Genomic DNA, 27,702 nt, shown 5'->3' with positions numbered 1-27,702 from the left:
TAAAACAGCAAGTCAAACAGTAAATGGTGTTTTATTAGGACATTTAGAGACAAAGCAACTGGTGGTTTGCCTGGATTTGGCATCTCTTAAAGATTGCTTTGATATTGTGTAGCAGGGCCCTGGTAATATGCAGGATTGGAAATTACCATGCGTCAGAGTCAGGTGATAAGCCCAGGTCACCTGAATTATCCCTACTTGGTTGTGACATGATTTGTTGCTTCAGCACCTCTCTGGTATTAAACCTGGAGGAGTGGATTCAAGTTTGTGCTTCAGGGGACATACATGTTTATTTCCTGTAAAAGAGAGCACTAGACCACCTGCTGAATGCAGAGAAAAGGATGAAAATTGACAAAATCCATACAGATCTTCGTGGCTAGATATGGAAGCAGAGTGATTCTAGTAAACAATGAGTATTATTTAATAACACCTGGGTAGTCCTAAGACTCCCCAACAGGAAAGAATAAGCAACTGCAGAGCATTTCCCATACTCCCCTCCTTCTGTCATGGAAACGTCAATAAAACTCCTCCACCTCCCACCCTCTAGTGCCAGATCAGTAAGCATTTAGCCAAGCATGCTGGGAGACACAGAACAACTGAAGGAAAGGAGTATCTGAGTGTCTTGGATTTGCCTGCCACTCTGCTCTGTTCCTCTACCATCTCATTACTAGACGTAGGCATTAGACGTGACAGTCAACTACATTTGAACTGAGCAGAAGAAATATTCAAGGCATAAGCTTTAGAAGAAATGTCTCAAAGGCAGCCTCAGTCACCTAATCAGACTTTAATTTCAACCACAAATGACACAGAATCATTGAGCTCCATCGTCCCTAATGATTCTACAAATAAAAGAAGGACCGGAGACAACTCTCCAGGAATAGAAGCATTGTGTGCCATCTATATCACTTATGCCGTGATCATTTCAGTGGGCATCCTTGGAAACGCTATTCTCATCAAAGTCTTTTTCAAGACCAAATCCATGCAAACAGTTCCCAATATTTTCATCACCAGCCTGGCTTTTGGAGATCTTTTACTTCTGCTAACTTGTGTGCCAGTCGATGCAACCCACTACCTGGCAGAGGGATGGCTGTTCGGAAGAATTGGATGTAAGGTGCTGTCTTTCATCAGGCTCACTTCTGTCGGTGTATCAGTGTTCACCTTAACAATTCTCAGTGCTGACAGGTGGGTTTCTTTTCTCAGTTCTATTTGCCAGGATGTGAAATTAGACAAAAAGAAAGGAAAGCTTGTATGTAACGTTCACTGGCTACTCTGTTGCTTTTCTCACACTCTGTAACCTGGATGTGAGATTGGAAAATTGAGAGGCATTTTAAATAAAAGTTGATACGAGAATGTTAACATTTCTGTGTTAGCATCGGAGAGATTGAAACTGTGTGCTTCGGGGATCGTTTATTTATTTTTTTTTTGAACTGTAATTGTTTGTTTGAAAGAATACGGAATGGTCTCCCCCCTCCCCTCAGTTTATTAAGGCAAATTGTTCCAGGTGAAAAAGAAAAACAATTTATGCTTTATACATTAGTGCAGCCTAGTGGTGCAATATTGTCAACATTAAAACATCAGCATAGGTGTGAAATTGACCGCATATACATCACTGTCTACCGGAAGAATGGTAAAAAAGATACATGCATCTAATTTACTTGAAATGAATCAAATTAATTAACGGTGAAGAAACGGTGAGGCTTTCGCCTTCCTGGTAACTCAGTATAATGTCGTGACTTAATTGTATTTGTTTTTTTCTATAGGCGTTCAATGACATTCTCGTTTCCAGAGACATAAATTAATCCCAGTTCACTTTTAGAGCTATATGAATGAAGCATGTGAGAACCTCTGGCAGTCAGGGTGTTTGGACTCTGTTAGGATATTTTCAACCTAAGTACTGTGTTTTTCTGTGTGCCTATTGTAGAATAATAACTGTGAAGGCATAAAAAAATTGAGGCTCCAAATGTTTAAAATGATGCTTTAAAAAGCCTGCAAGAAGCCGGTAAGTAATCAGTGTCTGGCAGTACCAGAAGGAAAAGCTTCTTCAGATTCCAGGATCTGAGAGGAAGAAAAGCTTTCCTTGTGTCTTTTATGAAATTTTTTCTTTGACTGGTTTTATATTCTGTTTGAGGACAGATTTACTTAAAGGCTTTATAGATTTTGAGATAGATTTGTCAGAATAAGGAGGCATCTTTGCATGGGTATAGGGTTTTTCGATTTCACCCTTGTCTTGCCCTGAAACTACCTACAGATTGGCTTGGGCAAGAAATTGGCATTTGAACAGGGAAGAAATTAACCCTCTCCTCTTTTCTACATAAACTCATAGAATTCTTTTCTAGTAAGGTTGATGACTGCTCACTCATGAAAGAAAGGAGAATTAGATTTAATATCAGTCACTTACTTAAAAATGAAGTCTTTTAGAACACTTAAGGTAATACACAGGTAATGAATTACTCTCCATCACACACAAAATCATGCCTAAAAACATTTATTTGCTCTAAATAGAGGATCTACAAGAAAATCATATAAATTGCAAATCTGGAATATCTCAACAGTGTATAAAAGGGAAAAGTGATTAGCATAAATAAAAATTATTGGAATGTATTATGTATATTTGAAATCCTAGCCAATTTCAGCTGGTTGATGTTGACTTGGTTATATACATATGGATAGGAGGTACAACTGGATGATCACTAAGATTACTTCTAATTTTTAAATTCTGTCATTTTGATATTGATTTTGCCTTTTGCTGTGATTATGTGTTTCTAGATACAAGGCAATTGTGAAGCCCCTGGAGCGTCAGCCCCCCAATGCCATCCTGAAGACCTGTGCCAAAGCTGGCTGCATCTGGATCCTGTCTATGATCATTGCTCTACCGGAGGCTATATTTTCAAATGTATATACTTTTCAAAATCCTGACAAAAATGTAACATTTAAAGCGTGTGCCTCTTACCCTGTTTCTGAAAGGCTCCTGCAAGAGATACATTCTCTGCTGTCCTTCTTAGTATTCTACATTATTCCACTCTCGATCATCTCTGTCTATTACTCTTTGATTGCTAGAACTCTTTACAAAAGCACCTTGAACATACCTACTGAGGAACACAGCCATGCCCGCAAGCAGGTATGTATTCATCAGGATTCATGCATGTATTTAGAAGGGAAATGCCTCCTTTTGCACCTTTGGACAATAAATACAATAGCAGTATCATATTTTTGCTATGATCATGGGCTCTGGAGTCTGTCAGACCCAGGATTTAATTCCATACCAGCTGAACAATCTTGAGCAAGCTACTTAACCTCTCTGAGCCTCACTTTCCTCATATATAAAATGAAAATGAGGACTGGATGATATATATGAAATGCTTAACATAGTTCCTACTGCATTTACTGTTCAGGTAGGACCGCTATTATTAGAAAAGGGGCAGCTGAAGTTTGGGGTAAGTCAAAAATCACCCCATAGAACCGTGAGAAACATCACACAAGGTGAGACTATAAAGTGAAGCATCTTTTGTTTTAGAAAGTATAACAGAATGATAGAAAAACGCAGGATGGTAGAACTGGCAAGAAGCCATAACATTATTCAATGCAGACCACTTCCACACAGATAAGCAGACTTTGGTTTGGGGGGGGGGAGGTCTCGAGGGACCCAGTGCCAGTGGCAAGAGAACACAGTGACTCACAGGAGCTTGATTAAGACCATTGCAAGACCCAGGTGTGCTCGCCTCTCATAAATATGAATGGATAAAAAGAATATTGGCAAAACATTGTTCCACTTAATTAAAAAAAAAAAAAGCCCAACAGGATTTCTATCTTTCTTGGGTAGGAGATGATTTCATTCACCTCTTGACCAGTACATGGAGAACTCAATGTTTTTTTTTCAAGCTAGTCCTTTCAGTTGGTTCAATAGTGGTGCTTAGGAGGCTAAAGTTGTATTTTATTTATTTATTCACCATGTTTTTAATTTATTCACCATTTTATAAAGTCGCATTTTCATGCCCACGTGAACAGTTTTTTTTTGCTCTATCTGTGACTACAGGCAATGTCCACTTCATTTGGGTCATTTCTTTTATTAAGAAGTGTAGGTAGGATTATTTTCATATATGAAGGATGGCACATTGGTTTTTATTCCTCTGGCTATATGGGTAGAATTCCTATATATTAAAAACAATTTTAGGGAAAAAAATAAAATAAAAACAATTTTAGGGACAAGTTTGTCAACTTTCACAATCCCCATAAGACTGTTCAAACTTAGTCAGCCTCTGCTGATGCAGTTAAAACAGTTTTGTACAGCATTTATTTCTTAATAAAATTAAATCTTCAATGGTTCTACAACACTCCTTGAGATAGTTAGAGACACCCCAGAGTATCTCAAAACCAGGGGTAGGAGTCTGAATTAGAGCTAATCAGAGGCCAACATCACAGGTTACTATGTCAATTCACTTGCTGTATTCTATAGCCACAGGCTGCCTTCCCACACTTGCATATGCAAAGAGACACTAGCCTGTTAACTATAAATTTCTCAGTTAATCTAGAAAATGGCTTTTTAAAATCTCTGCCAGCTCAATGTTTTCTTTTTGTGGGTATTTTGTTTATTTTGTCAATGGGTTCTTGGTTTCTGGTTGTTGTTGCTGTCATTTTTCTTCTCTCTGTAGATTGAATCCCGGAAGCGAATTGCCAGAACAGTTCTGGTGCTGGTGGCTCTCTTTGCTCTCTGCTGGTTGCCGAATCATCTTCTGTATCTCTACCACTCATTCACTTCTCAAACCTATATGGACTCCTCTACCGTTCACTTAATTGTCACCATCATCTCCCGGATTCTGGCTTTCAGCAATTCTTGTGTAAACCCCTTTGCTCTTTACTGGCTGAGCAATACCTTCCAGCAGCATTTTAAAGCTCAGTTATGCTGTTGCAAGGCAGGGGTGCCTGACCCTCCTGCTGCTAATACCCCTCTTGACAACCTAGCAGTGATGGGAAGGGTTCCGGGTGCTGCAAGCACTCAGATGTCTGAAATTAGTGTGTCCCTATTCAGTGGCTGCAGTGTGAAGAAGGAAGATGACAGAGTCTAGCTTTTTAATTAAAAATGGTATTTTTTCCTCCCAGAGTGTCTATTCAACTCTGAGCTATGTGTAGGTATATGGTGTCAGGACTTTCAGTGCTTTGTAAATTGTGGTGAAATCTTAGGCGGGAAGGATCGGACAAATCATAGTTTTCATCAATGTACAAGCATTAACGTTACTGGGCTTTCTAAATAAAATGGAGCCTCACTAGGTATAATGACACATTTGTCTATGTCAGAGGCCAATATGAGGTGAAGTGAAATACACATGGCACTTAAAAACCTAATATGTTTCCATCACATCTCTGATGCTTATAATTTCTCATATACTCTTGTGATTTACATAAAACTGTGTTTGTGTTTATTATGTGGTGTAAATCTAGAGATTATACTTTGCATATGAAACAGGGATCAAAGAGAGGTAAAACATCTCTTCTGCAATTTTCTTAAAAAAATGAAGTCCTAAAAAATAAAATTTCACACAATTTGTTCTTGACTACACTTTTCCATTAATCTCTAGTCCACTGGAACTAAAGTTGTGCACTGGCAATGACAGCGTTGAGGGGTCAGTGTTATGTAAGGATCTGGGACTGGGTGTTTGCCTTACTAGGTCAGCACTTACTGACTTAAGGTAGTTCTGGAGTTACACCTCCCATTAACTGATAATTGGGCAAAGTTATCTTTCACAGATACCGTGAAGAACCTATCTCCTTCATAGGCAGAATCACTGGCCATGTTTAGTGTCATTTGAGGGCTCCAAAGAAGGATCCCTGTCAAAAAATCTGCGAGGTTGTCACTATCTGAAATTCATCTTTTAAGAAACTTCATTTCTTTCTGGTAAGCAGTGCCCTCTTTCTAAAAAATGCAGAAGTACCACGTGAAATCCCTAACACCTGGGTGTTTAGTTGTTATCAGATCATCTTTCTGCTTGACTATCTTAACCCTGATGTGTGCCTAAGTCCTCTAATAAGAGTGTGACCTAACTAATCTCTGCTCTTGGAAATCAGATGGAAGGTTCTGATTTTCTATCCTCTGTTCCTACTTGCTAACACTATAAAGTTGTAATAAATGTTATTTCAAAAAACTTGTCAATAGATGTGTCAGTTTTAGATCTGTGGTTTCAGAAAATGTTTTCTTGGGGCAAATTAAAGCCTTTAACTGTCAATAGTTAAATTTGTATTTTAAAAAACTTGACTTTGGGGTGTGCTTTTGATAGCTTTGAGCTTTCCTTAAATGGCTTGTGTAACTGTGAATTTGTGCTTAAAGATGTGGCTTGTAAAGGGGATATAATATTAACACTAGAGTTTACATTTAAGCAAAATTGGTTTACTTAAAGTAAGGGGTGTTAGAATTGTCTTAATATTGTTTTGAGTTGGATGGTGTAATAAGTGGGGAGAAAAATAAATATGAAATAAAGTTTTCAATGACTTTGTGTAACTTTATATTATAAAAACAGTACTTCTAACTGAATATCACTGAGAACCCATTTTAACTCCAAAGGGTATTTTCAAGTCCTCAAACTCCAAAATATCTTACTATTTTCCTTACTCTGGGTAAAAATTACACCTTTCCTCTCCTAAGGATAACATTTTAGAAATAACTTGACAAAAGTACCAGATAATAAAAGCTAAGCAAGTTTTTTAGCAGTTGATAAAACTAGAGCTCGAAGAACTTTGATTTTTTTCATCCTGAGTAATCCCTAGGTAACTTAGGGATCTGATAGAAACTGATTTAATTGGGATTAAAATTCATGGCTTTGCTTTTTGTTTTGGAGGGGGTGGTCTTTTAAAAAAAACAGATTATCTTTGTCAGAGCTAACCTTACAAGAAATCCACAGTTTGTTTCACACTGACTATTGTGTTCAGAAAAGTTACTATGGGATTATTTCTTTTATTTTTTTTCGGACAGGGTCCCAAATTGGGGGTGCGGTGGGGGAAGGACACATGAAAAATAAATTTTGTATACTTCTCAATTTTGTTCAGAGTCTGCCCTGACCCAAGACTTAGAATAATGGACCATAATAATTTTTTCCTGCCACAAAGCAGGAAAACAAAGTCACAAACTTAGATTAAGACTTTGTCATTGAGGTTGATAGTACCACAAAACATTGAACACTGGCATTCCTACTGACAATAGCAAATTTGGGTTTAAATAATTTCTGCAATTATAACCATCTTAAGTCAGGGGGCCCATCACTTTTTTGGTCAAAAGTTACTTTTATTTGCACTAAATCTTGGGATTACAGAAAGTGAGGAGAGGAAAAGCCCCCAACAGAGTGAGCCTGAATGGGCCATTAAAAAAAAACCTCTAGTTTGGTATAACCCAGTCATTTTCCAGAAAGATTAAGTAGTCATTTTTCAGAAAGGCCAGGTAGTCTCTGCTTCTGTGGGTTAATGAATTTTTATACACCAAGAAGCTGGTGGCCTATTATGCCAGGAATACTGCACAGATCACCCTTCACAGAGAACAAGAGAAGGATGAAGAGGATAGTCAGGGAGAAGCCAGCTGACTGGGTTCTGGGTTCCTGGGTCCAGCAGCCCCTTGTATAGCCTATCTACATTCCAGTCCTAGAGTTTCAGGAGGTACCTGCTATCTGTATAATAACAAAGGACCCACCCCTCCCCACTTTTGTTGTTACCTGGACTATTTCTTGCAAAAAATCTTGCGGGGGTGGGGTGGGGTGGGGATGGGAACAGATTATAAAGAGATACTTCCACATTAACTCAGTTACTAGGGGTTTAATTCCAGGAATCCACAAGGAAATAAAAACAGGAACCAGGTCTCACAGGGACAATAGCATTCTTTAAAACAGTAACAACGAAACTGTGGGGCCCAATGGCCAAACAGAATGCTATCGTAGATACAAGCATGTTTAGCTCCCAACTCCACTACAGTGGTGACTCAATGACCCTCTATCACTGCCTCAGCTTCTCTCACCCAGACAGAACTTGGCCACAGAAGACTACTCTGACCATGCCCCCATTTCGTACTCATCCCTCTTTCTGGGAGAGGCTTACTGGTTCAGTGAGACAAACAGTCTAGAATGCGGGGCTACCCTACCAAGTCACCTCACAGGCCTCCAACTGGGTCACACAGGAGCTAAACATAAACTTTCGGCCACCTGCTCAGAAGGGCCTGTGGATACAGCAGGCGCTCAGAGAGTCACATGCAGCAGGGTTGCTTAGTATATTATCACCTGTGCTGTGAACCTACTCAGGAATGAAATGGAAGCCCAATAACTCATTGCTGAAAACAGCTACATACTATTTTTGGATCCTAAAAGAAATATTTAGCAAAACTTATATGAGCGTAATAAAACTCATGTTATCTATACTATAAATATGCATGCAAGTTCTATTACATGCACTTTTTCCCTAAAAAGTCAAAAAACGTTAGTGGGCCAGTAAAGGTGGTGTGAGCGGCGAAGAATTGATACTTTTGAACTGTGGTCTTGGAGAAGACTCTTGAGAGTCCCTTGGACTGCAAGGAGATCCAACCAGTCCTTCCTAAAGGAGATCAGTCCTGGATGTTCATTGGAAGGACTGATGCTAAAGCTGAAACGTCAATACTTTGGCCACCTCACGCGAAGAGCTGACTCATTGGAAAAGACCCTCATGCTGGGAGGGATTGAGGGCAGGAGGTGAAGGGCATGACAGAGGATGAGATGGCTGGATGGCATCACCGACTGGACGGACATGAGTTTGAGTAAACTCTGGGAGCTGGTGATGGACAGGGAGACCTGGAGTGCTGCGATTCATGGGGTCGCAAAGAGTCGGACATGACTGAGCGACTGAACTGAACTGAAAGGTGGTGTGTACACTGGTTGTTACAGTGTAACATATTTGTAACATATCAGATTTGGAGCTTGAGCAACTCTGAATCATGGAGAACAAGGGACAGGCAACTGTTGCCCTTCCTTTCCACAGTCATCTCCAGCCTGAGGAAGGTACCGCAAACATAAAAGGACGGAGCAGAGGCTTGGAGAGAAGGTTGGTCCTTCCACTCACCATTCGTTCGTTCATTCATTCACTCACCACACACACACTATACACCAGACCCTGTACTAGGAGCTCGGGCTAACCCGGCTCTCCTAGGGAAATCTTCACGAAACAAGTTAAAGACTTGTTTCCCACGCGGAGGAGGGGCCTCCGGGAGAAGGAGGCGCATCTTTCTGTCGCAGCGCGACCTGTTCCGCCCGCCCCGTCCACTCCCCCAAGATGGCGGCCGCTTCGACGCCTGCTCCGGCGCTGGCCGAGTGGGAATCTTCCCACGCCTTTGGGCTACCGGCTCGCTGCGGACCCCGCGGAGCCCAACGTTCCCAGGAGGCCGCAGGCCCTGCGCTCCCCGCGGCCCCCGCGGCCCCCGCGCCAGGACAGCCCCGCTGAGCATCACCGCTCTGCAGCAGCGCAGCCCCCAGAGCCCCGCCTCCGGGGCCCACGCCGCTGGCCCGCGTCGGCCCCTACTGACGCCACTGGGGGCGTGTCGGCGCGACCCGCGACGTCGCGACGCGCCAACAATGGCGACTGTGTCATCCTGAGCGGGCCTCAGGTTTCCAAAGTGGTTTCCCAACGTTGACGCGGGAGCCGCAGCTGCCTCAGACCCGATCGGCGGCGGCGGCGCGCCTGCGCGCTCCCGCCTCGACCCGGATCGAGCGGCGGCTGCGAGGCCCGGCGGGGCGAATCAGGTGGGCGGTGGCGCGGTGGGACCGGAACCTGCGACGCGCGCGCGCGCGGCGGGCGGGCAGCGGGCGGAGCGGGGGGCGGTGCGGCCGGCGAGTGGCCCTGACTTCCCGGGGGCTGCTGGGGCGCCGCGGGGAGGCGGGCCGGGGGGCGGTGGGGAGGGGGCTGAGTGTGGCCAACCTCCTTTTCTCTGTTCCCCTCCAGCATCAGCTCGGCCTCTTCACTCGACCGGAGCTTGCCTCTAGGCTAAGTGGTCAACATGAGCGGCAACAACTTGGATGCGAACGACGAGTTTGATGAGCAGTTGCGAATGCAAGAAATGTACGGAGACACCAAGGACGACGACACCGAGAAAGATCCCGGTGCAGAAACCGATTCTTTCGGGCAGCAGCCGACTGACACCCCGTACGAGTGGGACCTCGACAAGAAGGCTTGGTTCCCCAAGGTAAGAGTCGCTCGGGCGCCGCTGCACAGCGGGCCCACCTGGCCAGCCTCGCGGGGCGCTCCTTTCACGTTCTTTGCAGAGGTCCTGGGTTAGAGCCCCTCTGGCTAGTGACGTTTCTTTTTGTTTTATCTGTGGCAGAACCGACGTATAAAGGAACGGATATCTTTAGGGAGATGTCTTCAATGTAATGTAATTCTTAACTCCTTTTTATGCCGTATTAATTTTATCTATGACGGTTGCAGTTGGTTTTTGTCAGTGACTGTTTTTTATTGCAAAGAGGAAAAACACCAAGAGCAAATTCAATCGATGTTAGTCTCGGGTAGTCTCAATCTTACTTATCCTGGGAATTCAGATGGTTAACTGATGTGGTAGGTGCAAAATGCAACTTCTTGAGTTGAAAGAAATTGATAAATTGGTAAATTTTTACTGATTGAACTTTGCATCTTTTTTTCTTCCCTACTAAAGTTGGTCCTAGACACGTATATTTGAACCATATCACTACAGGAATATGACAGGAGGAGCACAGAATTTGGATGGAAAAGATCTGTGCGTATTTATTTAGAGTACCTGTAAATTGTTAAGCATTCTGTTTAAGCTTGGAAGTAAAATGACCGATGTTAAACTTGGTTCTGTAAACTTTTTGGTCAGAGTACCCTGTTAATCAAAGTCTCGTGGTACAGGTGGAAAACAGGATACTTATCACACACCAATAGACTTGCAAGCCAGTGATGCAAACTGTGTCTGCATTGTGTAATTTGAGTGTTATTTTTTTAATTATTTATTTCAACTATTTTCTTTCCCATTTTTTGTGTGTATGTTCCAATCCCTCTGAATTGTTAAACATAACATTTCACTTGGTTACTGGTGGTGCCAGCTAGAGTGCAGATTTGGTTTCTTCAGCCTTCTGAGTACTTCAACAGTCATCTGCTAGTAGAGTAATTTTTGGCTCTATCTTTTTATGTTATGGAACCCATACCACTTCAAACTTCCAAGTTTTAAATTTTCCTCATTCCTATGTGTTCCTCACATTGACTGGTATGAAGATATAACTACGTTTGTTTCATTGTGCAATTGTGTCTTTTTCTTTAAGAGCCAGGACGATGGATGTGAGTTGGATTTGTTCTTGGTTTGTTTTGACATTAAATGATAATGTGATTTAATTCGTAATGGTGTTTAAATAGCTTTTAATTTTGTAATTGTTAGCCCCATCCTTTATACATCAAATCAGAGTTCTAGTCTTTGTGTTCTCTGCCTACAGGTATTTAAATATTTAGAGTGCATACACTTATGTTCATCTGTGTAATAAAAGAAAATTTGATTCTGTTGTTAGGTTATTAGTTGACTGTTGGTTTTTATTCTGTTTATTGTTATCTGGTACTTCCTTTGATATATGTTTGTAGTCTTAGTCAAGTAGACTACAGAGATAGTAATTTACGATTGAAACAACTAGGAAAGGTGCCAACGTCACTTAAAATGCCTTTAATAGTATCTCAGACTTTTGTGTTGATAATCCAAGTACCCATGTCTTAATTTTTTTATTCTCTTTGGCAGTTTTCTATGTAGGTGACTATTCTTCATATATGCTTTAATTACTGTTATCCACAGAAACACTCAAATGTGACATTGTATAACTGAATATACTGTTATTTAACACAGTGTAGACTTTTCACAGTAGGAAATCATTTTTTAATTTCTGTATGTGTGTGTACTAAACTTCTTATTTAGATCACTGAAGATTTCATTGCTACATATCAGGCCAATTATGGCTTTTCTAACGATGGTGCATCTAGTTCTACTGCAAGTGTCCAAGATGTCAGTGCTAGGCCTGCAGAAGAACCTCCGCAAAGACAGCCCCCTGAACCCAGTGATCCAAAAAAGAAGGGAGAAAAGAGAAAGGCTGAATCAGGCAAGTAGATTTAGCTTGCAAAACATGAATATAAAAGTTAAAAATATGAGTATGTGTATATGTATTTACTTTTTGGAGAGTTAGAACTTTGACAGAATCATAAGATGGGTATTTTTAATTATTATTATTATTATTCAGGTTCATGTGTTGACTCTCCCACTAACCTGTAGACATCAAACGGATTGTTTCAATTCAGTTCAGTACTCAGTTTCTTCCTTTGCAGAACAGTATTCTTATTAGGAGATTAAAGTTCTGTTTATATGGTTGGTTTGGGTTTTTTTTTTTTTTTTTTGGTACTTCTAATTAAATTAAACAAGTCAATTTTGCTTCAGCTTGGCCAGGTCTGACACAGTAGATTGGAGTCAGAAGCAACGTATGCCAGCTTATAGTCAGAGCAATGGTAAGGTTTTTTTTTTTTTTAAGGTAGTATCAGATTCATAAAGAACCAAGATAAGCTAGCCATCTTTTTTCAGACAGGGCTCTGAAGTGAATTACTTGTCCAAAGATCCAAATACTTCGAAAACTAGCCAGTGATTTGATTAAGTCTGTCTTATTCTAAGGGTAAGAAAAAGTTTCTGGAAGTTTTGAGAAACTGCCACACTGTCAAGATTTCATAATGGGACTCTTACCTTTTCTTGCATGTGTTTTTATTTATTTACTTGATTTTTATTTTTAGGATGGTTTCATGTTGAAGAAGACAGAAATACAAATGTTTATGTGTCTGGTATGTATACCTTTTAACCACATTTAGAATGGAAAATATTTGATTTTGAGATTTTTCACAAAGTTATTTTTAGATTTCCATTTCTTTGAATTCTGTTATTTATCATTGTGTCATTTATTTGTTTAGCCATTTACATTAGTGAGGAATACGTTGTTTTTTTATAAAACTAAGAAAAAGTACGTGTATATAACTGCATGCCATCCTTTCTGACGGCTTTAGGTAACTCAGCAGTTTGCCCCTTCAGATTCATTGATACAAGGCCTAATCAAAGCATGATTTTAATGTATATTTGAATACATTAAAATATGAAATTTCTTCAAGTCTATAGATGTGAGATTTTTAGAAAACCAAAATTTTGGTGCACTCATCACTCATCCAAATTACAGATTTTGAATTAGTAGAAACTTAAGTAACCCTCACCTTTGTTATACATGCCTTTATAATTTTTTTTCCTTAACATCACAGGTTTGCCTCCAGACATTACAGTGGATGAATTTATACAGCTCATGTCGAAGTTTGGCATTATTATGAGAGATCCTCAAACAGAAGAATTTAAGGTCAAGCTTTATAAAGATAATCAAGGAAATCTTAAAGGAGATGGACTTTGCTGTTATTTGAAGGTTAGTTATGTGGTCGTGTAAGTTTCTTCTATCTCCATATTCAGCTCAGGAACCAGGGCTATAATTTTGTATAGTTGATAACCAAGGGTGAGGGCTATTCAGAACAGGATGGGAAGAAAACTCTTGATTCTGATTGTGCTTGTGTGTATCACATTGATAAAGTTATTTAGTTGCTCTTGTAAGAAACTATGTTACCAAGTCAAGGTATTACGCAAGTCATAGGACAGAGGTGCTTCTTTTGTCTTAAAAGAATTCTTGCTACAAGTATCTCTTTAGGAGTGTATGCATGTAATCAGTGCAGAACACATTCAAAAAAATCCACAAAGAAAAAGTCTGTAACATTTTATTCTCCCATTGGAATGAGTTAGACCAGGGTTTGGCAAACTTCTGCCCACTGCCTATCTTTGTGAATGAAGTTTTATTGTAACACGCCCACATTGATTCATTTATACATTTGTCTATACCTCCTTTCACATTTCAGCAGCAAAGTTAAATAGTTGCAACACAGACGACATGACCCACATAGCCTAAAAGATTTACTCACCAGCCCTTTACAAAAGAAGTTTTCTGACCCCTGAATTAAACCATAAAGGAAGTGATAATTTAGGCTTAGTGCTTTGAAATATATTTTGAATGAGAGAAGAGAGGGTAGTATTAACAGACATTTGCAGAACTTTATATATTCATGGTACCATAAATTGCACAGGGGAAAGTTCAGTGTCAAGGCAGCCATTATTTTTGGAACACCCATCACCTTAGGAGCATGTGTTAATATGCATTATTGCAGGGTACAAAAGAAATGGGCACAATGATGGGATATTACATATGTCTTGGAACCTGAAAATAATTACAAAGTGAAATCAAAGTGTTAAAATAACAGTACCAATGTCACGAGTGTGTTGTGAATATATAGCATTTCAGTGAAATCAGAGGAGGCTAAGAGTAAGCTGACAGCATTGGGAAAGATAGGTTTTTGACCTTGTTCTTGAACATGATGGGGATCATACAAGACTGTGACCATTATAGGAAGATATTTATGTAATTTTCAAATGTAAGGAGCTTGAACACTTAATAAGTTCTTCAGGGTTTACTAAAAATCTGTGAAGAGTCTTAGGGGGTTTCCTTGGGTTTTAAATTTTTTAAAGAGAAAAATAGGGTTTATATATAAACTTTATATATAAAATTTATGATCCATGAAAGTACAAGATTACCAAACCACTGAACTGAGTTCCAGAATAACATAGTTAATTGTTCCAGGATCCATATTTGATTGTGTGGCTGAATTCAGTTGTCCTTTTGAGTTTTCCTCAGATCTTTGAATCAGTGCAGAGCTGACAACGGCCCTCTTTGTATAGGACCCAGAATGCACAAATGTGTGTAATGCTCAAGCTGTCAGATAATCGTCTTCCTAGTATATCACAGACCTACATTTTAATTGATGAACAAAAAAAATTAAAGGCTGACCAAACTATTCCAAGTTTCTTCAGTCATCTAGTCTTTTAAGTAGGAAACTTTTAGAATTTTAAAACTGGAATGCACCTTAGAAATCACGCAAGTCCATTTGCCTCATTGTACAGATGAGAAATTGAGACTCCAAAAGGCAAAACTGCAATTCCAGTAATGGTATAACTTTAATTTTGTCAAGAACTCTGCAAAGAAGGCATTTCCATTCACATTTTATAGATGAAGAAATTGGGGCTCAGGGAGCTTGAATAACTTGCCTAGCTTCATATAACCGGTTGGGGACAATTGTGACTTAAATACAAGTTTCCTGATAGGCATTCTGGAGTTCTTTATTCCCATGTAGGTAGTTACATTTAAATTTTTATTTTGTGTATAGCTATCATTCATCTAAAACACTCCTAAAGTTTCGTTTCAGTTTGTAACTTACTGATTGTAATTTGTTTTTGCTTTACAAAGAGAGAATCTGTGGATCTGGCATTAAAACTTTTGGATGAAGATGAAATTAGAGGCTACAAGTTACACGTGGAGGTGGCAAAATTTCAGTTGAAGGGAGAATATGATGCCTCAAAGAAGAAGAAGAAGTGCAAAGACTACAAGAAAAAGCTGTCTATGCAACAAAAGTTGGTGTTTTTTTTTCCCATTTTGAAAGTTTTTGTATAAATATTCTAGAGTATGTTTTTGCTAATAACTGCATAGTTTTGTTCCATCAAATATGCCTGCAGATTATTTTTAAAGAATTTTCATTTAATATACACCTGAAAATAACACATTATAAATCAACTATATGTCAATATAAAATAAAAATTTTTTAAACTTTAACTAGATCCTCAGAAGCCTTCAGTAATCTGTGTAATAGGATGTTTGGCAGTGATGGTGTTTTTCATTTTCTCGGGTGTTCATTTTTAATACAACAGGGACTTAAATAAAATAAAGCCATCTCTACAGAAAATGTTGAATATCAAATTAAATAAGATGGTTCAGGTTTATATATGAGAGCCATTAGTTCATTTTTAATGTGGATGGAATCAGCGTACCAGGAGCTAAATTTTTACATTCATACTAGTTAGTAGGAGTTAGAACTTAGAAATTATAAGCTTTATCATTTTTCGTGTACTATGTGGTTGTATATAATATACACATGTCATCAAGTTTCTATTAATTTATTTAATGTTTTTTGAAATATACTGGTTTTAAGAAATGAGCCAAAATGATGAGCACTTAGATCATGGTGAATTCTAAATAAAGCTTCTAACACTATGCTTAAACTAATGGTAAAATGGTTATAAAAGAATTTAGTTGTGATGCCAATAGATTTTATAGGAATAAAGTAGATACCTAAGCATTTTATAGACAAATCAGTAAGATTTAAGATTGTAACAGAGTAGTTTTACATATTTCAGTGCAATTGTTTGTTCTTTATAATTATAAAATACCTAGAAACTAGTACAATTTGAGCATTTCCTTGACCTCGAAATGTCTCTTCCTAGATAGTCATAGATACTAAATAATTACCAATTTTCCAGGAGTCTCATTGGAATGTTTGCAACCAGACAGCAGTTCTGAAAAATATACTTACTCTGAGCATTTCAGATACTGGGTCCATCTTTCATCTGCCCATTATTTTTATTTCAGAAAACTGTGCAGTAACTGTGACTAAAATACACATTGTTTTGGAATCAAATAATAATCATTATTAAGCATTCAATAAAGGATTATATTTATAGCTGGCTTTTTCCTCTCTCCAACAAGTCTGAAATGAAATTCACAACTTCTTGTTCCTGCTTTGTCGCCTTAGGCAGTTGGATTGGAGACCTGAGAGACGAGCTGGCCCATCCCGAATGCGCCATGAGCGAGTTGTCATCATCAAAAACATGTTTCATCCAATGGATTTTGAGGTAGGAAGAAGTATTCTTACAGTTAGAAACACAGATATTCTTTCTTTCAAGAGAACCCAAAGCTTGCCTCACCGTATCTTTCTCATGTCACATTCTGCTTGTTCATGAGTTGTCATGGTTGGAAAATGGAACCAAGAATCAATTGAAGGTTTCAGATTTTCCCAGGTTTAGCCCAGTGTTCTTTTAGTCATATCCCAAGTAAACCAGTCTAATACCCATACTGTGGCCCCAAATGGCAGCTGCTATATTAAAAATATAGTCTTGAAAAGATTTCTGTGAGTCACTTGTGGATGTTAAGTACAGTTCAACAATACAGGCTTACTTTGGTGGGGAGGACCAGTTTCACAATTGGAAATGAAAACCTCACTTTGGTGCTGAAAGTTTGATCCTTAAAAAACCTTAGCTTAGTGAAATACTGCTGCTGCTGCTGCTAAGTCACTGCAGTCGTGTTTGACTGTGCGACCCCCACGGCCAGCAGCCCACCAGGCTCCTCTGTCCACGGAATTCTCCAGGCAAGAATACTGGAGTGGGTTGCCATTTCCTTCTCCAAGTGAAATACAGTCCCCGACATTTGAGTAGTGGAGGGTTTTTTTCAGAATCTAATTTTTACAAAACTCTTTAGTGGCTATTAGGAGGACTTCGTAATACTTGATGTCCATGGACGATTCTAGGAACAGCAAATAAGAGTGAATAAAGGAAGCAGAGCTACTAGAGAGGATTAAGGAATATTAGTTGTCATCAGGGTACCTTGTGTTACATTCTGCATCTTGTTCTTTTCTGTGTGTTTTGGCCTAGACTCATGGGATCATTCATGGAAGAACAATTCTTTATTCTCTGCCTGGATTCTGAAATTAATGATAACAAGTTACACATAAGAAAGCAATGTTCCTAATGTAAAATTCCAGACAGTTTGCATATGTTCTTGTTCCTACCAAAGCCCACTCTTGTTCCTTTTGTGCACTGAGACAGAATCAGAGTAGCAATATCATTTTAGCCCCCTTTGAGAGACCTCCAAAATGGTCTGTGAAACTCCATCTCTGTAAATAGTGAGGTGATAGGATTTACTGTGCATCTATGGAGGCTGTATCTTTTGAGGTCATTGAGAAGATACATGTGGTCTATTAGTACTGTGTGGTGTCTCTTCTAACTCGAATCCTGAAGAATCTTGAAATACAACAGAGCCAGTTTAGACTTGCAGTGATAATGAACTATGTTTTTTTTTTAATGCATGGACTTTTAATGGACTTTCCTGGCGGTCCAATGGTTAGGACTCTGAGCTTCCACTCCTGGGGGCCCTAAGTTCAGTCCCTGGTCAGGGAACTAAGATCCCTCAAGCTGCAAGGATGGCCAAAAAACCCCCACACGTGTTCACATGCACACTAAATGCTTTTTGAAATGCTGTCCCTCCCAGTTGGGTCTTTGAAAGGCATGTGTAAATGGATCATGGTATCTAGTCTACTTGGTGCAACTCCAGAATTCCTTGTGATTCATCTACATTTTATTTCCTTGGCTTATAATTGTTTTTTTTTAGTTAGGTGACCTATTAATTTCTGTGACTCAAGACCTTAGACTCACAACATTCTATACTCCTAACACTTGAACATGAACATAAATGTAAATTTAATTGATTAAGTATCCGGCCTCTCTGCAAGTTGAAGTCTGTTGAGTAATTACCTTTAACCTGTTTCTGCCTCCTGCCTTGCTCATTGAGACACTTACGTCTAGCTATCACCCTGGGCAGACTTAATTTTTCCTAGCGTAAAAAATAATCTTTCTTCCCAAAAGCACATTTATTCTTCTTTGACTCCTACAAATTCCCTCCAGTGGACGTTTTTAAGAATAGAAATTTTATGCATGTAAGTTCTTGATTGTTTAAAAAAGAAAATCTTGATTGGTTTAGTATAACTTTGGAATTATAGAGCCTTTATATTAACCGGTTTTATTTTATTCATAGCATTTATTATCTGAAATTATTGGATCTTATCTGTTAGAATATGAGCTCCATGAGAGGCAGGGCACTGTCTACCTGGTTTGCTGTTATATTCCCAGTGCTTAGCATATGGAAGGCCCTCAACATTCATCTGAAGAAGTGAAAGAATGAATGAAACCTCTTTTACTCACAAGGCAGAGTGTTTTCATTCACTCAATGAATAGAATATTTTCTCTTGAGCATCTTTGCAAATGAAGGAAAGTTTTCAGACAGCTGTGCCACAGAGGCTTGGGAGGGCAGTGATGGGCTTCAGAGTTCTTGGGCAGAGAAACCCTTGGTACCGTCTTTGTTTGCCCATCTACCTGGACTTGTGTGGTCTGCCGAGCTTGATGAGAGCCTGTCAGCAGTTTCTGTGTTTTTGCTCAGTGTTTCGTAGGCCTGAATGTGAAAGTGTATCAGTATAGGCCTGTCCACTGTAGTAGATTGTCCAGTGTGGTAGACTATAGCCACATGGGGTTTTAATAAATTAATAAATTTTAATAAATTAAATTTATTTATTTTATTATTATTATTTTTCCTCTTTGGCCATACTGTGTAGCCTGTGGGATCTTAGATCTCTGACCAGGGGTTGAACCATTTTTTTTTTTTTTTTTTAAATTGAAGGTTTTGTGGCAACACTGTGTGGAGCAAGCCTGTTAGTACCATCTTTCCAGTAGCATTTGCTCACTCTCTTTCTCTCTATCACATTTTGGTAATTGTCGCAGTAGTTTATACTTTTTTGTTATTGCTCTATTTGTTATGGTGATTTGTGATCAGTAATCTTTGTTACCATGATGACTTGCTGGGGGTTCAGGTGATGGTTAGCATTTTTTAGCAGTATTTTTTTAATTAAGGCATATCTTTTTTTAGATCTGTTGCATTTGTACACTTAATAGACTACAGTATAGTGTAACGTAACTGGAAAACCAAAACAGTTGGTGTGACTTGCCTTATGGCAATATTTGCTCTATTGTGCTGTTCTGGAACCGAACCTACAGTATCTCCAAGGTATGCCTGTATGTCCAAAGAGCAGATTAGTGTTAGAAGCAAAATGCCTAGAAATACTTTTTGGTATCAGGGTGAACAGTGACGGCTAGTATTTTAAATGCAACTTTAAGGAGTTTTCAGTGTTTAATTCAAAGCTTTTTTTAAAAAAAAACTCATGCCTGGCAAATTTGAATACTAAGAGATGGAAAACCAAAACTCAGATGCAGAGGTGAATTTCTCATTGTGTATAACAGGGCTGTCCAATAGAAGTCTAATCTGAGCCACATTTGTAACTTAAATTTTTCTAGCATCCTCAGTATAAATACAACATGAAACAGGAAGTAAATTTTAATAATGAATTTTCTTTAATCCAATATATTCAAATATTATGATTTTAGTGTATACCATAAAAATGTTAATAAGCTATGTTTCATTGTTTTTTCCCCCCTTTGGTACTAAATTTTCAAAATCCTATATTTAGTTCACATCTGCAGCCCACATCAATTTGGACAAGCCACGTTTCAAGGGCTCAGTAGCCACATGGGGTTATTGGCGACTGTCTTGAATAGGTTTAGATTGGAAAGGAATGAGAAATACGGTTTTTTCCTGGGAAAACAAAGCACCACCCTGGAAAAAAATTAAGTGTTGAACACGGAAGGTTTCAGCTTAAGTCTTGAGTTTAGTCTCAGGTCTGTTGCTTGCAAAGAGCTGTCTTTGGAAAATTTTCATGCTTAGCTAAGTTAAAGATACTTAACCAGGGGAAGGGGTTATTATCTTTAAGTCTCATGATACTATAGCAGTAGAGACACATTTGTTTTTCAAGCTGGTAAAAATGAAAACAGGAGTCTGGGAAGTCTTTGGCTGAAATTTTATGTTCTTTTAGGAAGGGCACTGAGACTTTGATAAAGAAATAAAGACAGGGACTTCCTTGGTGGTCCAGTGGTTGACAGTTCGCCTTCCAATGCAAGGGACGCTGGTTCAGTCCCTGGTTGGGGAACTGAAATCCCACACGCCACCAGGCAACTAAGCCTGCATGCTGCAACTAAAACCTGATGCAGCCAAAAATAAAAATAAAAAAGTTCTTAAAAAAGAAAGACAGTAATGCACCCCTCCCTCTACTGTGGAATCATGCTTAAATTTGTCAAATATTTTGAAACAGTTCTTGTTTTTAATATAATCCTGATTTCCTTTGGTAAAGAAAATAGAGTTATTAGGAACAGTTTATCAAACTGAAAAAGTTTTTATCGACTGTTCATTGTGTGAAAAGACTGTGCTGTGTTCTGTGAGGTATTTGAAATTCAGTCAAGGGAGATTCCTGCTTTCAGAAAGCACCCAGTCTGATAGGAACTACCTGCCACACACACATCACTAGAAGCCACCCCATGGCTTTACTAAATGAGTATGGAGTTTATGCTCCATTCCCCATTCCTCTCAGGTTTGAGAATTTTATATAAAACAAATTGGCATATTCTCCAAAGTTAGATTTTATAAGTGGGAGAAATCCAGAGTCCTGCCAGCTATAGTTTTAGAAGCCTCAGATTTATAGGATTTTTACAGTTTTAATTTTAAATTTGATTTCAGTAACTGCCTACCAGTTGTTTATTTTTGCCTTTTGACAAACTTTAAGGAGGAGAAGCCACTTGTCATTTTTTGCTGTTCTCTTTAGTTGGTGAGGATTCAAATGTTTCCTAAAAAGTGTTTAGGTCTGCTTCAATAGAAATTAGTAGATAGGATATCCTTGTATTGTTTGTATGTAGTTGAAATTCAGGTTGATAATGTAACTTTTTTACAAGCCTTTTTCATGCTTTGGAACTTGAAGAAAAATTTAATTCCCACAGGAAATCTTAAGTCCTTTTGTTGTTGGGGGAGGGGGACTCAAGACCACTAGAAGCAGCAGTGTTTGAGTATTCTTAGTAGACATAGTTGCAAGAAAGCAGTAGTTAAGCACATGTTTTTATTGTCTGGTTAACAGCAGCTCCTTATTTGTGTGTTTCTATTGCAGTGTGGTAGGAGGCAAGATGAACAGGAATCCTTATAAGGGAGGTTTACCCTATGAGTTAAAAATCTCAGAAGCACAAAGAATAATTGTAGGACACTCCGTCAATGAAGGGCTTCCCTCATGGCTCAGTTGGTAAAGAATCTGCCTGCAATGCAGGAGATCCCAGTTCAATCCCGGGGTTGGGAAGATCCCCTGGAGAAGGGAAAGGCTACCCACTCCAGCATTCTGGCCTGGAGAACTCCATGGACTGTATAGTCCATGGGGTCGCAAAGAGTCGGACACGACTGAGCAACTTTCACTTCACTTCATTTCAGTCAATGAAAAGGATATATGTCTCCCCCTTGCAACATTTTAGTAAATAGGAATCTATGCAAAGCACAAAGCAAAGATTTTTCATCTTCACAGTCATTGTAATGCCCATGCAGAACATAAGAATTAGCAGTCTCTGACTTAATATGTGCCACAGGACTTCACCTGTTACAGCTGCTATTATTTGGGATTTTCACTGACATGTTCCTTCCAACTCTCCTTTGCCACTGCATGTTCTCATTGCTGCCTACCATACTTGTCCATCACCCCACCTTAAAGCCAGGCAGACCAGTAGTAGTAGCAGCAGATGTGATAGTCTAACCTCTTTCGACTTTGATTTTTTTTAATTTTGTAGACTGCAGGCAAACATAGCTAATAACCTTAAGCAAAACTTTTGTTTGTTGGTTTGTCAGAGCAATAAATTTCATTCTCAGGATTTATAAAGGGGAAAACCCCTTTTAATTGCGTGTGTTTTTGTAGGATGATCCACTGGTGTTGAATGAAATCAGAGAAGACCTTCGAGTAGAGTGTTCAAAGTTTGGACAAATTAGGAAGCTCCTTCTCTTTGATGTAAGTTCGTGGCTTGAACAGATGATTCCTAAAGCAATTTTTTTTCCATTTTAATAAGTTATTACCAAATGTCAGTATGCCTCCAAGTTTTTGTATTAATGTTTTTATGTAGTAGGTCTGCTCTCTAGTGGTGGTGATCTGTTAGCAGCAATTAGATGAACGTGGATTACAAGCCAAGACTTTGATAGACTTGGTTATTTTCCTTTATCATCACTCTTGAGTATGTATATGGCCAGGTGAAAGTATAAAAGAGTCATCACTTATTGATTGCAAACTACAGTTACTTTACATGTTATCTCATTTAATCCTCCCAATCCCCTGAGATAGGTAGGTGCTATTTACCCATTTTTATTTATTTACCCATTTTACAGATGAGGGAGTTTAGAGATTGAGCACCTTGCCCAAGGTCATTTAGCTGGTAAATGGCAGAGCCAGGATTTAATCCCAAGGCTGTTCAGCTTCAGAGCCCACATTCTTAACAACCATGCTGTCTGCTTCTCCTTTGATACAGTTATGAGCAGGAACATTTCCAAGGATATTATGCTTGGTTTTTGCTAGACAAAGTTAAGCTAAAGAAGTAGCTAGCTGCGTGTCACTGGCTGGAGTAAATGGAAAGAAAGACTTCATACATAAAATCTTTAGCTTAAATGATCAGAAAGAGTACTACTTCCCTACTTTGCCACGTGCATATATTTCTCTTTCAGTTTTCTCATTCATTCCTTCTTTTATCTTCCTTGTTTTTTTTAGAGACACCCCGATGGTGTGGCCTCTGTGTCCTTTAGGGATCCAGAGGAAGCTGATTATTGTATTCAAACCCTCAATGGAAGGTGGTTTGGTGGGCGTCAAATCACTGCCCACGCGTGGGATGGAACTACAGATTATCAGGTGAGTTCTGCAACTGTCAAGGGCACATGAACTCTTTTCATTCCAACAGATACTGATCTAGCAGTTTTTCATGTAAGTTTTCGGTTATGTGTAATCTGTTTAATGTAACAGTACTTTTAAATAATCCTTTACATTCAGAGTATGGAAAGAAAAATGTTTCATTCTTTCAGTTTATAAGTCTGAAGTGTTGAGCTTGCTCAGAACAGCAATAGGGAAAGAACACATTAAGCTAAAGTGTTTCTCTTCTTTTCTGTCTTATGAAGTACAGACAGTTCAATGATTAACTTTTTAATTGATGAGGTATTTCTGCAGTGCTGTGGCATTGGGCATTTATTTAAACGATCTTAAGGTCAGTGCTAGTAAATTAAGGTGTAAAGTTTGGAAAGTGAAGATAGGGAATTGCTTTCATTTCCCAGAAGTGATATCTTATAAAATCAGAGTACTGTCAGCAATATTAGAAATGTTCCAAGACGTTGTTACTTCTTTTGGCCTAAAACATCTCTTAACAGCAGTTTCCATGTGTACACAGGTGGAGGAGACCACAAGAGAAAGGGAGGAAAGGCTGAGAGGATGGGAGGCTTTCCTCAATGCTCCTGAGGCCAACAGAGGCCTGCAGCGTTCAAATTCCATCCGTGCTCCAGAAAGGGCAGGGCCTTCTAGAGTTAGGCATTTTTCTGAGCACCCTGGCACATCTCAAGCAAATGTTCAAGCAGCCGCAACTGAAATGGCATTTGAAGAACCTATAGATGAAAAGAAGTTTGAAAAAATGGAAGATGGGGGAGAAGTTGAAGAAGCTGCTTCTGAAAAAGATGCTCAAGAAGGTGGCCCTGAAAAAGAAGCTGAAGGTCCCCAAGAAGAATCTGAAGAGAGCTGCCTTGAAAGAGAGTCTAAGGAAGGCTGTCCCAAGAGAGAGCGTGAAGAAGACTTCCCCGAGAGAGAGTCTGGAGAAGGCAGCCCTGAGAAAGAGCGTGAAGAGGGTAATCCTAACAAAGAGTCAAAAGAAACTGCCCCTGAAAGAGAATCCAAAAAGAAGAAACTCAAAACAGATCCTGACAAGAACGGCCGTGAGAAGGAGTCTGAAGAAGAAGGCCCCGGCAAGGAGTCTGAGGGGGAGGCCAGCCCCCAAAAGGTGGCTTCTGAAGATGACGACTCAGAACAAGAGTCTGAAGACTGCTCGGAAAAGCAGTTTGAAGATGGCTCTGAAAAAGAGTTAGAAGAAAATGGCCTTGAGAAAGGTTTTGAGGAAGATGCCTCCGACAAGGAATTTAATGAAAACATTCCGGAAAAAGAGTTAGAAGAAAATGAGTCTGAAAAATCAGAATTCGAAGATGACAGCTCTGAAAAAGTGTTTGATGAAGAAGGCTCTGAGAAAGAGTTTGACGAAGAGTCAGATGAAAAGGAAGAAGAGGAAGATGCATATGAAAAGGTATTTGATGATGAGTCGGATGAGAAAGAGGACGAAGAAGATGCAGAAGAAAAGGAACTTGAAGATGCTGATGAAAAGGACGAAGAAGATGATGCAGATGAAAAGGTATTTGAAGATTCAGACGGAAAAGATGAGGAAGATGGAGATGTAAAGGAAGATGAAGACATAGATGAAAAGGTGTTTGAAGATGATGATTCCAATGAGAAGTTGTTTGATGACGATTCCAGTGACAAATTGTTTGAAGATTCTGATGAGAGAGGGACTGTGGGTGGTTTAGGGAATGTTAAGGAGGAAGGGCCCTTGTCCACAGGCAGCAGCTTTGTTCTCAGTAGTGATGATGATGATGATGACGACACTATTTAATCCCTTAAACTTGCTTTTTAGGGAGATTCCATCTCCATTTTGCCTCTGCTGCAGGGTAATTACTCGTAGTGTTACATGAGCGTGTGCATAGAGGTAGGATGCCATCTGATTAATGCAGTGAAGTATTCATGGTTATCTGTACCTAATGATTTTAAATATGTGTTCATTGGCTGTTCAGTTCAAACTCCATAGCATAATGCAAGTTAACTTGCTCCTTGTCCTTTGTCAGATTTGTTAAGTGCATGCAAAATAATATTTTTTAAAGTATTCTGATTGAAGTTTGTGACATTCAGAAATAAAGAAAGTTGTTGATATGCAGAAATGGAAAATTGTACTCAAGTTAAATTGCATTTTTAATTCTTGCTCTTGCTTTTTTCATACTAACGTTAGGTTTTTTTTAAGGACTTGAAAAATCCCTGTAGGTGTCTCCTTGTGTCCACTTTATAATGTTACCACTGATATCCCCATTTCCCCTCTCTAAACCAGAACATGTTACTAAAACTTATGAGGTAAAGAACTCTTCAGAGTTTTTCGCTCCCCAGTCCTCACAAGTTATTTTTTTCTACCCTCTTCCCATGAAAATTGACTCTTAAATGTGCAAAGGTGAACTTCCCAAAGTCCACAGCTTCCATTATTGAAGAAATGGAGGAGATTAGAATTCTACCATTTACTGTTTGGACACCTCTGGAAGTTGATTCAAGTTACAGGACCTTTCCCCAGAAAAATCTGTGCATACACTACACAACCTTTTGTATCCAGTTTGGGGCAGTTCGTGTGCATCTCCTGGAGTTTAAGAACTTTTCTCACGCATATTTCAGATTTTTGTTTTTGGTTTTGTTCTAGAATCGTGGTACCTAGTACTATGGAAATTGTGTAGTTCCAATAAAAAATGTGGCTCTTTTCTTGATTGCGCTTTCCAAATTCAGTATTGATGACTGACTTCTGATGTTGCACTTAAGAAGTTATTCTCATAAATTAGAATTAAAATAAACTGCATTGGTGCATTTTCATTATACCGTCTGTCAGTGTAATCATTACCCTCTTCAGACAGAAAAGACTTGTACTTCAAGCCAACTTTCTGAGAATTTTTTTGTTCATGTCTGGGATCTGTTAAAAATCTTCAGCCTTTTCACCAGGGACAAATCAGTGAAAGAGGTGAAGAAAGTTAAAAATTGCAAACCAAAATAGTGTTCCTTTTAAAGATAAGCCAGAAAAAAAAAAAAAGATAAGCCAGAAGCATTTAAACACTTTCTTGTGTTTTACTACAGTTTATAGTAATTTGGTGGAGAATTGTTTTTCTAAACAAAAAGGAAAGAATGCTTTCTTTTCTGTACACAATGGAACACATAACTACAACATACTTTAGCTCTAAGACTGTTAGAAGGAGGCCATTTTCATTCTAACTTCTTTCCCCTGCTCATTAATTTGGTTTATATCAAATACTCAGACTCTTTCACATAAACATCCTGGAAGCAAAATTCACCAACAGCTGCAAAATGGTAAATAATTTATGAGGTGATACTGGTGAGCAGACATTAAGAGTCATGAAGCACCCACCTGTTTTCCAAATAATCAGGTTTTAACAGTCCTGAAAATGGAATTTATTGTTAAGCAGCAGTACATCCTGTTATTAAAAGAAAATTAAAATGTAAGGGTGGGTGATGAACACAGCAATGCTCAACAATTCCCTGACAATTTCTAAGGAGTAGTGCTTCTTAAAACTGTGTATATAAGTATCATAATGTATCCAACTCTGAGTGCACGAACCAAAAGTTGCTTCAGGAGTGCCTTTGAAAGGTTTAAACACCATGCCCTCTGAGTCTACAAGTACTTTACATAGGAACAAACTTGAAAATTCATGTTAGAAGGTAAGAATATTACTGATCTTGCCAATATCAATGAAATCACTGAAATCATTACCACTTTTTTACTAAAGAGACCTAACAGCAAAACTGGAGTAATTTGTTCCAAGGATCTCTTCCTTCTCAAGTAAGTGGGCTTTTTCTCAAGCCATAAGTGCCCAAATCTGGCCAATTTGGAAGCCACCACCTTCTTCCTTTGTAGAATGGAATCTGTTTTCCTGATGTAAATTATTTGGAGATGCTGAGGCTTGGAGAGAAGGTGGCAGTTAGCTAATCTGAATACACCTTTCTCAGATAATGTCCAGAAGTGCTGCTCGAAGTCCTCTGGTGGCCTAGTGGTGAGGATTTGGTGCTGTCGCTGCTGTGGCCTGGGTTGGGGAACTGAGATCCCATAAGACATGAGCTGTAGCCAGAAACGAAAAGTGCTGTTAACTACTTTGAACAGTGCCGTGGCTTGAACAACAACAGAAGGCTTATACATGTGCCCTTTGTGAATCTTTGTCAGTATTCTTAAACATTACTTTTTCCTTGTTGGGCCTCAGATTTGCA

The 27,702-nt window shown here is 39.0% G+C and overlaps 2 protein-coding genes across 2 annotated transcripts; both read left to right on the top strand.

Moving 5' to 3' along the window:
- The first annotated feature begins 745 nt into the window (after positions 1 to 745).
- BRS3 (bombesin receptor subtype 3) lies at positions 746 to 5,060 on the top strand. Its single transcript, XM_065916449.1, has 3 exons — positions 746 to 1,179; positions 2,764 to 3,115; positions 4,647 to 5,060. The coding sequence occupies exons 1-3, from the start codon at positions 746 to 748 to the stop codon at positions 5,058 to 5,060; spliced, it is 1,200 nt and encodes a 399-aa protein (XP_065772521.1).
- A 4,516-nt stretch (positions 5,061 to 9,576) lies between these two features.
- Positions 9,577 to 26,304, top strand: HTATSF1 (HIV-1 Tat specific factor 1). The gene is made up of 10 exons (XM_065915756.1): positions 9,577 to 9,734; positions 9,934 to 10,174; positions 11,900 to 12,080; positions 12,757 to 12,804; positions 13,270 to 13,424; positions 15,345 to 15,508; positions 16,684 to 16,783; positions 22,528 to 22,617; positions 23,365 to 23,502; positions 24,032 to 26,304. Exons 2-10 carry the CDS (start codon positions 9,989 to 9,991, stop codon positions 25,289 to 25,291), a joined length of 2,322 nt encoding a protein of 773 aa, XP_065771828.1. The 5' UTR covers positions 9,577 to 9,734; positions 9,934 to 9,988; the 3' UTR covers positions 25,292 to 26,304.
- The last annotated feature ends 1,398 nt before the right edge of the window (positions 26,305 to 27,702 follow it).

The sequence above is a fragment of the Muntiacus reevesi genome, chromosome X, assembly GCF_963930625.1.
Source record: "Muntiacus reevesi chromosome X, mMunRee1.1, whole genome shotgun sequence".
Classification (NCBI taxonomy): Eukaryota; Metazoa; Chordata; class Mammalia; order Artiodactyla; family Cervidae; genus Muntiacus; species Muntiacus reevesi.
The sequence above is the reverse complement of the archived record's forward strand: the minus strand, read 5'-3'. Positions and strand labels throughout refer to the sequence as shown.